General features: G+C 33.3%; 1 protein-coding gene across 1 annotated transcript in view; it reads right to left on the bottom strand.

The window, feature by feature from the left end:
• The window catches only part of LOC138030766 (rho guanine nucleotide exchange factor 7-like), a 55,703-nt gene that overhangs the window by 23,162 nt on the left and 18,015 nt on the right, over positions 1-14,526 (bottom strand). Inside the window, 9 exon segments of the mRNA XM_068878642.1 lie at positions 2,007-2,178; positions 4,649-4,738; positions 5,512-5,559; positions 7,521-7,581; positions 8,327-8,497; positions 10,144-10,424; positions 12,088-12,166; positions 13,006-13,092; positions 14,125-14,187. Of these exon segments, the coding sequence (XP_068734743.1) occupies positions 2,007-2,178; positions 4,649-4,738; positions 5,512-5,559; positions 7,521-7,581; positions 8,327-8,497; positions 10,144-10,424; positions 12,088-12,166; positions 13,006-13,092; positions 14,125-14,187 (1,052 nt within the window).

Raw genomic sequence — 14,526 nt, 5'->3', positions numbered from 1 at the left:
ATTTTACACTATGTTGCTTGCTTTTATCTGTCAGTTGTTATTATATTGTGTTATTTGCATGAAAACATTATCTAATGGAGTAGAGGAATTTATAAGAGACAAGTAGTGATCAAGAAATCTGTTTCAACTATTTAATGCCTAATTTACATAAGAAAAGAGGAAAAATTGTAATGAATTAACAACAAAACTGTGGTACACTTGCAGAAACCTTTCATAAAATAACTACTGGTAATTCAAGTTTAATTTCATTTCTAAATTTCATCTTCATTTTTCTCAGCACCTTTGTGCTGGGTTTTATGAATACAGAACGATCCTAACCCAATACAACAACATTGACAATAACTTTAATTGAGAACAAATTGCATTCCTGCTCTGGAAAAAATGAACCAAAGTTAAGAAATACAACTTCAAAATGTAAAATATACAATTCCAAAACATTCCAAAGTTATCTCAACATCTTTATCAGTCGGGCAAGGGTTAAACCTAACTGTAGGTCACATGAACGCAAATCATGTGATCTATTGAAAATAATGTAAATATTGTTTAATAGTAACTTGATAAGGATCAATTGTTAAGTGATAAAGTGTTCAACAAAATGTAGTCAGTAAGTGTCGGTATCACCACTTCTAATATGAACAAACATGAGAGTAAAAAATATAATTTTATATAGATCATGTTATCGATGTTTACTGGTAACAACCACAGAAGTCAAACTTCTTTTTTTCTGTCAAATTTGCCAACCACTTAAGAGAAGTCATTGTGTCAACAATAATTATTATTACTTAAAATATGCCATAAGTGACAATGTTCCTCAAATGCGATCAATACATATAGCTCTAACAATAACATGTCATAAATGGTCCGAATTTAATTTTAGCCTTGAGCTACTACCCCTCCTCTTACTCTGTAAGAGAAAGGCCCTGTAGAAACCTTTTTTAGAAGAGATGAAATATAGCCAAGGTTTCAATAATATATCTACTCAGTTCAGTTGAACGAATTCCTTTTTAAAATTTAAATTACAGTTAATGTCATAATTTATCAGCAGATTCCTTTCAAGAAAGTGATTTTTAGTTTGAAGCTACTTCACCACAGACAAAACAAAAAAAATTGGTCTTTGCAACAACCATACTTCCTAGGAAATAAAAAGCAAATATCTTTCTGAAAGACACCTGACTGGGATAAAAAATGTTTTTAAAGACACTCTTGATTCACCTAAATGTAATGATTTAAACTTCATGCCAAGGTCCCTCCTCAAGAGGGCAATATTGATAAAATTAGTAAATACACATGTATTTTGCAATAACTGTGGCCTCTTCAGTAATGACTTACAGTAGGCGAGATATAGCGATAATCTCTTTCACTTACTGTACATAGGTTTTTCATTTTGAAAGCTTGAGTGGAAACATCAAAAGTTGTAAACACTACATGTATCTACATAATATTAACAAAGCCTAAATATCAGATACCGCTTCATGAAAAAAGATGCGTGAACTATTACTACACAAGTGTAATAAGAAAATTATTACTATTTCTAAATATAAAATAATAATAATAATAATAATAATATAATAATAATATGTTAAAAAATGAGCAGCAGTGTTTTTAGACCCGATAAAGCATGTGCTGTGAGTTCTTTCAACAACTTCAAAAACACTCCACAAAAAAGTATGTCCCTCTGGACTCAGAACAATGGTTCAATTGTGAGGAGGGGAATCTTAGCATATCAGAAACAAGCTATGCCTTATTAGTATTCTTTATATAAAGAATACTACTGAGTAGTGTTTTACTAAAAAGCTCACACACATGACGTTTTATCGGTGTTTATCGGTGTTTTGATAGGCCGTTAGGCTCTTGAATTACGAAGGAGCTTTTGAAGTACCACAAGTTACCCTTGTGAAACTACAGCGCAAGAGCATAAATTTTTGTTATGATTAATAACTGTTTAAGAAATAAGAAATATATGCTGAGGCTAATGTTTTATATATCTTCTAGTCAAGTGTCAATATGGGTCTAACAAATTACTCTTGCTTGCAAGTCCAGCACAACATCCGTGGGCCAAAATCTTGGTGGCTCGAGAATGCCTTGAAACAAGAATCTTATCATCATGTTCCTGGCCAGAAGAGTCAAAAGCACTTCCTCCAGCAAGCCCATGGTTACTGAATTTATTTGCATCTTCTGCTAGGATACCACAATGAAGGTATAACAAAAACACTTAGAATATGACTCTTGACTCAACCTGAAGGATACCAACTCACAACAAAGGAAATTAATTTCGGAAATGGTAAAAAAAAAAATGTTATGAACAAAAATATATATGACTTAAATTATGGTTTGAAGAGTGAATTGCTCCAAAGCTCTGTTAACTATCTGATTAGGTTTGGAATTTTTGACCTCATAATATTTATTTGATTTGTGCATTAAGAAAGGTGATTGCAACAAAATACTTGCATTGAGCATAAAGATGTCAACAAATTTAAGTGACGAGCAATGCAATCAAAAAGACTACATGGCGATGCTCTAAGATTTTAGATTTGTTATACCTTCAACATGCATACTTAGAGAGAACAAAACATGATAGAAATGACATCTTATTGTGTTACCATGACTTGAGATACAGCTACAACAACACTCTACAAGGGTGATTACAAAAACAATAGTCTCTCGTAAATGTATGGTGCATCAAAACTTATAATAATGCACAAGAGTAGAAATTAACAAATCCTTCATGTATTTACAGAGGTTTTAAAAGCAGAATGGATATTTTAGCCAGAGAGTGAGTTGCACACTTGGTGGCAACAGTTGAACAGATTTATGAACTGTATATTAAAATATTAAATCTGTTTATTGAAAGGTATGACAGGCAGACACCACTACTTTTAGTTAACATAAAACTTGACCCTGTTCATTTGAAAACCCAGAGAGGTAGTAGGATGGCTGGATAAATCATGGACAAAGATCAATAATTTAGAGCATTGAATGGAATCAATGGGTGAGTGTGCACGTTTTGGGTTAATGAATAGAGGGAGGTGTTTGGGCAGTGTGTATGTGTTGCAGGGAGAGAGAGGGGGCAGCAGTAATGGGGACTTGAGTGGCTGAACCAGTTGGTGGTAAATGAGCAGATGTGTAGAGGAGTTGAAGTCCAACTCTTTGCTTTACAAGAGCAAAAAAAAAAACAATATACATTTATATTCAGCGATAATGAAGTCAACAACAAGGGTGAAATGAATGAAATCTTTAATTAAAACATCAATAAATTCACAAAATTCTTAAGCTTTAGTTGATTACCAAAACTCATGACATTGACTTTGCTACTACAACACAAATGAGGGAGAAGGGAATTTCCTCCACTTACAATTGTTATTTATTAAGTCTATGACATACAGTAGAATCCAAAAGTCTATAACTAATAATATTGTTATTGAGACCTTTACACATAGATTGCTGTACAAGTGCAACTTTGACAAATTTTCTACGTTCTGAGCATGCACACTAAGAAGGATACATGCATAAACCCTAAAATTCCTTCAATGCACCTTCTAATATCCAGAAACCAATGCATGCTTAAAAAATTCATGGTTATGGTCTCAGAGTCCAGGTAATATTCAGACCATTTTCTCACTTTTCAAAAATACAACTTCAGATGGAAGTACTGCAGTAGTAGAAAATACATTAATAGAGGCAAGGGACTTTCCAGAGGTTTTTGTGAGTTATCCAAACCCCAATGGAGATTTGTTGATGCATTGTCAATGTACAAAATAAAATTCCCCTTTCAAGTTCAAGTTCTCCTCACCCGACAAGACAAAGCAATGATGATTGATTACATTAATTACCTTGATATTATTGCAATTTATGTTCATTTTTACAACACACCAAGAGAAAAATACAATATTGACACTGCTTAAACCAAAATGTGGCTTAGAAATGATTGATAATTATGGCAATTTCCTTCATCTACTTTGCAGTGTTCATATCTTAAAAGAATGACAAGATCTTCAAAAAAAGTGCAAAAGGCTTTGGCTATTAAAATATCATCTACCAGTTTTAAATTTTGAAAAATAGTTTACACGCACACAAAACCCAATTTCAACCCAATGATTTTTTTAAAGAGGCAAATTTAATTTTGTGAATAATTATGGGTCAAATAATTGACATCTAAATTTGCATTGTTGTAATAAGCCAACAAGATCTCCAACATGAGTTTTGCTTACAACAAAACATGATCATGTTTAAGAAAAACACACACACAGTGCCAAGACTATAAGAAGGCCCAATTTTCAAAATCATGAGTTTTTTTGAAGAAATCAGAATCATTAATTATTACAGTTATAACTTCCTTAAGTCTCCTTCCAGGAGTTGAGAATATTGCAGAGGCCAAGTGGGTGTGATGAGTGAGGCATTTGGCGAAAAAATTGCAGGTAACAGCACTATGTCAGTGCATATCACTAAGTTCTCTAAATTTCAAAATGCCTTTAAAGTTGTCGAGTGATACTCTTCGATCATAAATCTACTTAACATAAAGATATTATTGTCCATAATAAAGACTATGTATGCACTGCAAAAAAGATAATCATGTTGAAATTTAAATTAATCACTAATGACTTTTTTATTTGGTATTCAAAAATCACTATTTATGGCAAAGTTAACTTACTGTTAAGCGTTTGTCTTGCTCTTGCACTGGTGCAGTAAGCTTCAACAACTCTTAAAATAAGTACATCCTCTTCTAATACATGGGTGGCTCCTAAAAAAATGGTCATACAAAAGAACTGTCTGTGAACACTTAATGCAAAATAAAAGCTTTACAAAGAATGAAAGCACAAATTGTGTAAAGCAAAGAGAGAACCTTTTGTTGTATTTTCATATATTTCCACCAATGGCTATTATTAATAATCAACAATGGGAGCTCCTCATAATGTAAAGATATAAATTTATGGGAAAAGGCAGTTTACATTATCCATTTTATTCAACCTGTACATGTAGCTAGACTTGCTAACTTCCTTTTTCTTTTTAACGGCTGTCCTTCCTTTTTCCTTTAGCTTATTCAAGCATAATTCATGTACAGTTAAAGGGGCTAGGTCACGCAATTTTAGGCAATTGCAGCACTGATCGAATGGTCATAGAATTAACTAAATTATCAAAATAACTGTTCAAAACTATGGAAGAACTCTTACAAAACACAGAGAAGCCAAGAAGGGACATGGATGGACAAAACTGGAGAGGCTTGAAATGGATTTAATTGGGTAAATTTGAAAAACGTCAGCCCACCTTTTTTCAAATTTATATCAGTCTATATCAAAATGTCATTTACACGGCTGGAAAATCATTCTCAGTTGTTATGTGGCCATGATTTTGCAAATGAAAGACTCTCGCTCTGCCAATTTGACGTTTAGAGCTCATAATTAACAAAATTACCTAAAATAGCGTGACCTAGCCCCTTTAAGCTCTTTCAGATTGACTTGGAAGTATTCAGACTGTTCAAGGTTTAACAACAGGAACTTGTAAAATCTTACTAACCTGAAATGCTGCCATGCCTTTCATCTTCAAGTTCACTCTTTGACCGACCTTGAAAATAAATTTTGTGAATAGAAATGAGCTTATTGAAGCTAATAATGACCCATAACCTCAGATAAGGAACCATACATTGTGATACTAAAGACATGCCCTGTTAGCATTGATAAACAAAAACGAAAACAAAATTGACACGACCCAGCATTCAAGGTTTTCATAGCCTGCCTGACAGATGTATTTCAGGTTGTCATTCGCTCCACTAAAAAGTAACAAACAACAACTGGTCTTTCATGCAGGCTAAGGTTCTCACAGCAGTAACTAATTATAAGCAAACAATGCCATTAGAATGTACAAAACACTTTTAATCAACTTTGAGAATTTAATTTTAACATGTTCTTTTTTTAGACCCCCCAAAAACCATGCCCCTGTTTTTTTAACTACAACCCAAAAAAAGGAAAATCCCTTTTTTTGACAGTTGATAAAAATAAACCAGTACAATTAAAATTGTACCAGTTCAAACTATTTTGTACCAGTTCAGAAAAAATTGTACCAAAGGAACAAATTGTACTACAACATGTACACTTGGAAATTGTAATGCCCAAGTTCAGAACTGAAAACTAATCTACTTCAATCTAAGGGACTCTATTAGAAGCAAAGTTAACCAAAATCCTGGGTTACCCTTTTAGTAAGTTTTAACATTTACAGTACCAGTTTTCTAAAATGATTATTCATATCAAAAGAATTATAAATGTTGCTTAATTTTTTACTTTATATTTAGTCTTGATGTAATACATCAAACACAAGAAGGAGTGTTTCATCGGATATCCAAACACTGAGAAGTGAGTTAAAAAATGAGGCCCAAGGTAGAGTTTTTAATAACCAATTTTGAGGTGTTTGGATATCTGATGAAACACTCTTTTGAGTGTTTGATATTGCTTCTCAAAGGATTCAGTATTTCAAGAGACATTTGGTATCAAAGTTGGTGAAATTTTAAGCTAATTAAGACCACATCATTATCCAAACTTCCTTCACAGTAGTGATTTCTTTTGTTTTTGGCTTATGAATTATTAATGAGTTTGAGGAGGAGTCATCAAACATCTCCTTTCAACATCAACTTACATATGATTGTTATACGGTTGTATTACAATTATGTGTTGACACATTGCCTCTGATCAAGAGAGATTTTATTGCTGCATAATAAAATTTTTATGATGCTTTTTGTTTAGAAAAAGGCACCATTTTATTTTTTAAAATCCAAAAAGCTCACACTTTATTTGCAGGAAGTAGGAAGAAGTTTAGTTTGCTTATTACTTACAGTCAGAAGTGCAAGATATGAAAGACGTAAGCGGATTAAGTGTAAGACAACCTAGAAGAGAAGCCATTAATCACCTTTGAAACTTGGTCTTGAGATTGAAACTGGCAAAAGGGGAGGAGATAATTTTTGAAAGTTAGTTCAGCTGCAAGATTAAAACTTTGACTTTCAAGATTCCCTGATTTAATAATTAAATTCAGCTTCAAAAAACTCCAGGTTAAATTTACATGCAAAAATTAGCAAACAAAGTTTACTGCATGAAAACATTATTAATCTTTATCGTCACATTATGCAGTGGTTTCAGTAATCATGTTTTAAAGCATTTTAGACTAAAACAGGATCATTGAAACAAAAATGTCACTGATTTTATAAAAATTGAACTACTTGTAAGAAAAAATTTCAACCACAGCATAACAATGCATTTTTATGATTCTTAAATATTAATATTCAAACAACATTTCTCATCAGATAAATCATAATATTATTATTATACTCTTTAAAAATATCTTTTCATCATTCTCCTTTGTGCCATTTATCATTTTAAATATGCAATAATACATGTATCTCAATCATTTAAAACTATTTTTAGAATAAAAAAAGTAACTTTATATAATTATACTATAGTTCACTTCGACCTCTTTCTCAATGCAAAAATAATCAATTTCTAGGAGCTTTTCTATGGCAATCAAGAGAGCCTTCTCACCTTGTTTCTTTCTTGATGGATATAGTAAGCCTCTCATAGAGCGATGTGCTGTTGATGTGTCCTGGCAAAGACACAATGAATAATTAGATTAGAATCATAACTTACTTGACAAAAGATTGAATTAAATTGACGAACTAGTAATCATTCGTAAACTATTGGAATACAATAAAATGGCTCTGACAAATGCACTTATTAATCTCAATTTTACTGTTGTTTAAGTCATGATCTCACTGATTTACCCTGATAAGGATGCAAAGTACAAACTGTTTTTCTGTTACGCAATTCAAAGTAAAACAACACTTTAGACACAAGAAATGATGATGATGATGATGATGATTCAATATTGCAACAATGGTGAAAATGATGATGACTAATTTATTTTATTCCTAAACATAATCAAATTGGCTCATTAACACATCTATTTTATCACTATTTCGAAAATTGATGAACAAGTAAATGACAAGAAAATTCATTAACCTATTGATTCCTAAAGTAGCCCCCATCAACAAGTAAAATCATCTTGTGTTAAACAGAGTAAGATCTATTAAGTCTCACTCTTAGGATGAAATTGGTTAAAGGGAATAACCTTGAGTGAATGTAGCAGTAGTTAAATACATGTAACACAACTATAAAAAAACACAAATAATTTACAAGATTTGTGTGGTTCCCTATTTGCAAAGTACTGCTCACACTTTCCAGTTATTAATAATATTATTGTTGGCTGCCACCAAATGTATAATGCAAAAGAAAAAAAAAAAGTGAACCTACAGAGCTTAAGAATACACATCAAGAATATCAGGAAATACCTCTTTAGCAATCAGAGCATATGCCGGCCTAAGAGGAGGGGTTGGTCTGAGCCGAGTGAAATCCCAGTGTGCCTTTCTGGGTGGACTGAGAGGAGCTGATCCAAATGTCAGATCAGTTGCAACAGATTGGGAGGTTGACCCTGAACGGAACTTCAATCCATCACTGGAAGACTGTTGCATGAAATAAATCAGTTCATATTTTAAACTCAAGTTTTTGAAGGCATTTAGTACAAATTCACCCTAAGAAGTGCAGTGAACTTATTATTAGTTTCTTGCAATCTGAGCCCACTTCACGTAATGAGTTCAATCTAATAAGTGCCTAAATTAATCAATCAATCAATCGTTTAATAATCACCTATTGCAACAACAAATTTTATTGAAAATTAGAAATATAAGTAATAATTACATTACTTTCTCCCTGCAAATAACTTATAAACTAATTGAGGTGGGGAGAACTGAGGACATATTACAAGTACAAGGTTTATCTATAGATGGACTAAAATTTAATAACAGTGAAGACATTACTACACAGTAAATAGAATAAACTAACATAAAACAAAGCAAGTGAATTAAGATTATGACAAGAGGCTAACCTAAAGTATTAAATAGCTTAATAAGACAGGAGACTTTGACATAATCATCTCCTGACCACAAGAAATTTAGTAATAATTCCTTTATTTTTTACAAAAGGACGAACATTTAAGTAGTTTAAACGCAATAAAAACTGAATTACAGGATTGTCAGCAATAAATACATATAAATAGGAATAAATTCATAATAAATTACATAAGTGATTACATAAAGAAAGTTTAAATATAATAATTATACATAAATTTATATTTCCTAATATTTCATGGTGACCAAATTGTTAATTTAAAACCTTTTGGTTCTGCATGATGACATAATTATTATGGCATTGGTTACCAGATCTCAAGTTATAATTATGTTCGTTAATTATAGGGCGCCGAAGAATGTTCATGAGAAGCCCGCCGTTTTTTTTTTTGCATTTTTCTATAAATTTCCTACATGACTCTTCTCTGCGACTATAATTTATAAGGGATCAAGTTGCACAAGGCCAAGGGCGGATTCATATGAGGCATCAGGGTAGATGATCTTTAAAGCCTTTTCCTGGAAGGACTCGATAAGATCGCTGAGGTACTTTGGTAGTGCTGCCCATGCAGGCGAACCATATTCAAGTGCAGCTCTGATGATACTGCAATTGACAGATACCAGATTGGCTAAAGAGAGTACACTTTTTTTTTAAATGGGACCATAGCTATAAAATTCTTGGAGTACTCATTAGTGACAATTTCACGAGGTACAACCAAATTTAGTTAGACTCCTCACAAAAGCTGACGTTTTCCTTGAGGATGACGTTAAGATCTACTGTGCACTGATCAGATCAGGGTTAGAGCATTGCCCCTGCTGATACATGTACCCTTGCCAGAATCCTGACACAGTGTTATTGAATCTGTGGAGGAGAGAGCTCTTCACATTTGTTACCAAACCTTAGTTGCTGTGAAGCCCCACATGTCCCCGGGTTTGTACAAATAGGAGTCACACTTGTCCCAAATTTTCAAAGGTCACAAAAGAAAATGAGAAACTTAAATCTGCCATTACTCAATCCCAAACTCATCACGGCCACAGCCTTAGATCTGGCATTTCCACACCCTGGTATCAGAGTGCCAAAACTAAACATTTTGCTGATTTTGTTATTGTGAGGCATTATTGATTGAACTGATCTATTTCTATAATTCAGTTTTATCTACAAATTTATCTATATCAAACAATTTATCTATAAACAAATTTATCTATACCTGAGAGTGGACACCAGAAGTACTAAGTGAGTTCTTGGGCGTGGCTGAATTTGGAGGTGAACCAAATGAATCACTGCGTGGTGGACTGGACTTCGATGTAGAATATGTCCGCTCTGACAGTGACGCAGGAAGCCTATCTACCCATGGTGATGGAGACGTCACACTGCTCTTTTCAGAGTTCTTGCGAAGCTTAGGACTTTGCCCTGGCATCTGAAGTGTTTCTAACCAAGCTGCCTTCTCATGGGCATGGTTGGTTGACAACTTCATGACATCTCCACTCACTAAAAATTAAATGGAATAAAATTAATGAGGGATATGTATTTTTTCACTGTTTCAATTCTCAGAGCTAGACTTATAGATTTTACTGTCTAATGCCAGATGATTTTCCTGCTCAGTAGGGATGGCTAGGCACAAATGGATAATGGATTAATCATGCATTTGAATTTTTGAATTTTACTAAGTTTGACTTTTTTCAAACCAGTTTAAATTATACAAACTGGTTTGTTATTTTTTTTATAACACTGCCCATTTTAACATATTTGGACGTCTTCCTGTAACAGACCATATTCGTATTCTCAGTATAGGACAGGAACTAGCTTGCAATGGAGGCTAATGCAGGGGAATAATTAGCCTCCATTGCAAGCTACAGTAGTTCCAGTCCAATACTGAGAATATGAATAAGGTCTATTAATTAGAACTTATTATGTAGTACGTATCAAATAAACTAGAAAAAATCATTTTAAGATTATTATGATGCATTGTTGTCTCTGATGCTATCAAAGACTTCTTGCATGTGAACAGTAAATTTTAGTGATTAGGGTTAAGGGGTTTAGTTTCTAAAGAAGCTGTGGTGCTGCACTGGTAGGAAAGTGGAATACAGACAAGGGTTTATCAACAAAGTTGATATAATAATCATTATGGTAAATTGACCTCTGTAAACGAAACAAAAAATAAGTAGTGTTTTGTTTCCGGACTGAGCATTCCTGAGATGATGAGAAATATGCCACATTCGAGTTCAATCCCCTAGCATGCTTCTTCCATTGTAGGAGTGGCCAGGAGTACCTATTGGATTCCTAGGCATTTTTCTTTATTTTTTTTTTTCACTTTTTTTTTATTTTCAGCATTACTCCACAGAAAATCCAGTTTCAGGCCCTTCAATACCACCCAACTCAGTGCCCTCTGTTTTTGTGCAACATGTACCACAGGCAACCAAGTTTATACTCACTGAGCATCTAGTTTCTCCTAAAAGCATGTTGGGCTACAATGTAACAATTATGGTGATATTTTACTATCAAGTCAACAAGCTAGTATCAAAAATACCATAGCACTCTTCATTTGACCCTCCAAAATTTTGCATAATCATTGTTTCCAGTTTCTCTAGGGACCAGTATAAGTCCCAAGAGAAAACATTATGCCAAATTTTGGAGGGACAAACAAAGAGTATTATGGTATTTTATCACTGCTAGATTTACGAGACTGAGAGTGGCCTGGGATGAATAAGTAGTAATAAATTAATAATATTCTGAAGAAATTTGTATGAGTTGCTTGCGTGGTCATGTGGAGAGTGCAGATCCAGAGATTGGGAGTTCAAGTTCAAGGTGCACAGAATGAAAGGATCGAGAAAAGGAATGGAAAGAAAAGATGGCTTCTTTTGTTTTGAGACCCACTCCTGTTTGTTAAGTACACCCCCCAAAAAAGGAAATTCCCTTTTTTACACAGTTGGCGAAAAAAAAAGTTAAATAAAATTTACACTGGTTTGAAAAAATTCAAACCAGAGGAAAAATTGAACTACAACATTCACATTGGAATAGTAAATTAACAGATAGTGATTCCAAAATTAATGCCTCTCTCCCCAGGCTTTGTAACTGGAGGAGGCAGCTGCAGGAAGATTGTAGGATCAAGCTGCTTGCATGCTTGTTATTAAATTATTTTTTGCCATAATACCTCTTATTTCAAAAGCATTTAGAATGCCTTCAGAGTCTTCCAGAGACTGTACTGAGAGATCTGAAAGACCATACTTTTTCTGAAATAAAAAAAAATAAAAAGTAAAAACCCCAAAATGCACATGTAAGTTAAACAAAAAATTAGCAGGAGGTCCTTACATTGTTTAAGCATCAACTCCAAAACACACAATTCTAGAACTATACTAATGATGCATTACAGAGGCACCACTGAACTTTCAGCTGAAGTCTTTACTTTTGGAACTAGATTATCCATTTCTCTAAATCTTGACTGGCATTTACTTACAAAATTGTCTTTCAAAAAACAGATTAGAAAATACCTGCTTACACTGTACACTACTTCAAGTTCAGGGCCTGGTTGTTCGAAAGCCGATCTGGGATTAGCATAAACTTTTGTTTAATGTTTTCAACTTTTTGGTGAAAGTTTCTTTTGCATATTTTGTTTTTCAGGATTGACTTCTTCTAATGTAAATTTTTGCCAAATATCAGCATTGAACAGCTGTAGTAGAGAAATAAACTCCTTGGTTAATTTTTAATCTGGGATTAGCATTAATCAGCTTTTGAACAACCAGGCCCACGATGTTTATGCCAACACCCACTCGTATATATTAAAATTGAGTAATAATTATTAATGTACCCTGTAATTATTTTTTTGTAATTTTTTTTAACTATATACCTTTTGTTAGTGGACTATAGCTATAATGTAATCATATTTTCCATTGATTAGTTTTATTTCATCTTAATTTTGTATCACTCCTTTAAGTTTCATTTATGTCATTACACTGCGCACCTCAATTAGCATTGAGCACAACATGTGTAGTGAATATTGTAACCTTTATTTTCTTTTTATTAATAACTTGAACTTGAACTTGATGGTAAATAATTTTAAATATGAATGTACCTCAAATCTGTATCCACAGGCATTTGCATTTACAGACAGTATAATAAGGCAATTAGGGAACAGAAGAAAGGATCTTTCTTTAACCTCCTGCAATAAAACAATCAAAGAACAAAATTAAGTATTAGAGGGTAATGTGAAGTGCTATATTCTACAGGACAGATAAAAACTCAGACCAGGGTGGGAATTGAACCCACCCTGGTCCCTGGTCAGAGTTTTTTCTGTCCTCGGGTGGACCCAGTTCCATTAGTAGGGCTAACGCTCACATGGTTTGCATGGGTACAATATAGCACTTACACATTACCTTCTAATACTTAATTCTGTTGAAATAAAAGTGCTAAACAGGCAACATTTGCAAAAACATGACCCTTCCTTGTACTTCTAATAAGACAGTTCATTTAATAAGCCTGAAGTTCTTTGGGCCTCCTCAATTATTACTGTAGCTACAAAATTATTTACTTTAATTAATTCTTGGATCGCAGAATAAAGAAAGTAAACATGGATGATGGTGATACCCAGCCTGTCCTATAACTACAGGCCAATGAATCTTCCTAGAAAAACTAGAGAGGTCCTCTCCACTTTCTAAATTATCAAGAAAGACGAAGTGGTCACTGCTTGCAGTACAGTAGCCTTGAAGAATGAAAGAAGCTCCCAGACATTTACAATAGATAACACCAAAATCTTGTCAGCAATGACAAAACAAATAAAGTCTCTGCATGATGAATGAATGACCATGAATTTTATTTGTGAAGTTGCAATACATAGGGATGCAAAGTAAGCTTTTGATTAAATACGAAACCCAAACATAAAAAATTAATATCTAAACCTCTTAACACCAATCTTTACCGGTATTAATGTACTGCTATATCTTGTTTCACTTGCATGACAAATGCAATTGACCACAGAACAAATTATATCCCTTTGAACCATCAACATGTTTCAACTAATAACAGAATGCTATTGTTTTAGTTGTTCTGAGTGAAAAGGTAATTGAGAATTCACCCTTTAAGCTTAACTGAGAGATGTCATGACATTTCATAATGAAACTGATACCACATGTACACTGCATACATACAAAAATATTATTATACAGTACTTAATAATCACAATGTGAAATCTCACCCCATTTTCTCCATGTATGAGAAATTGAGACATCAAAATCAGATCCCCTTGTTTACTTATATCCTAAAAACAGACAGCAAAAATTACTGTGAATGCCAAATCTTTTTCTTTTCACTTGTATTGCATGTATGCATTATCGTGTGCAATATTATTGTACACTTTACATGTCATTACAACTTTTCTCATCAGCCAAGGAAACAGGAATGAACAATAGTAGCTGGTAGCTACAAAGTCTTAATCAATTCTCTACAGAAAGAATACTCTTTGTTGTTTTTTTCTTGAAAAAAGTAGGAAACATTTTAAAGTCACTCCTGCAAGATATGTAACAGTTCTGAAAATCAATGAATAATCACTGAATCACTGGCTCCTTTGAGTGGATCTTACCAGGATAATAATATATTG

This window comes from Montipora capricornis, chromosome 13 (assembly GCF_036669925.1).
Source record: "Montipora capricornis isolate CH-2021 chromosome 13, ASM3666992v2, whole genome shotgun sequence".
NCBI classification, from domain to species: Eukaryota; Metazoa; Cnidaria; class Anthozoa; order Scleractinia; family Acroporidae; genus Montipora; species Montipora capricornis.
This window is presented reverse-complemented; position numbering and strand designations above follow the sequence as displayed.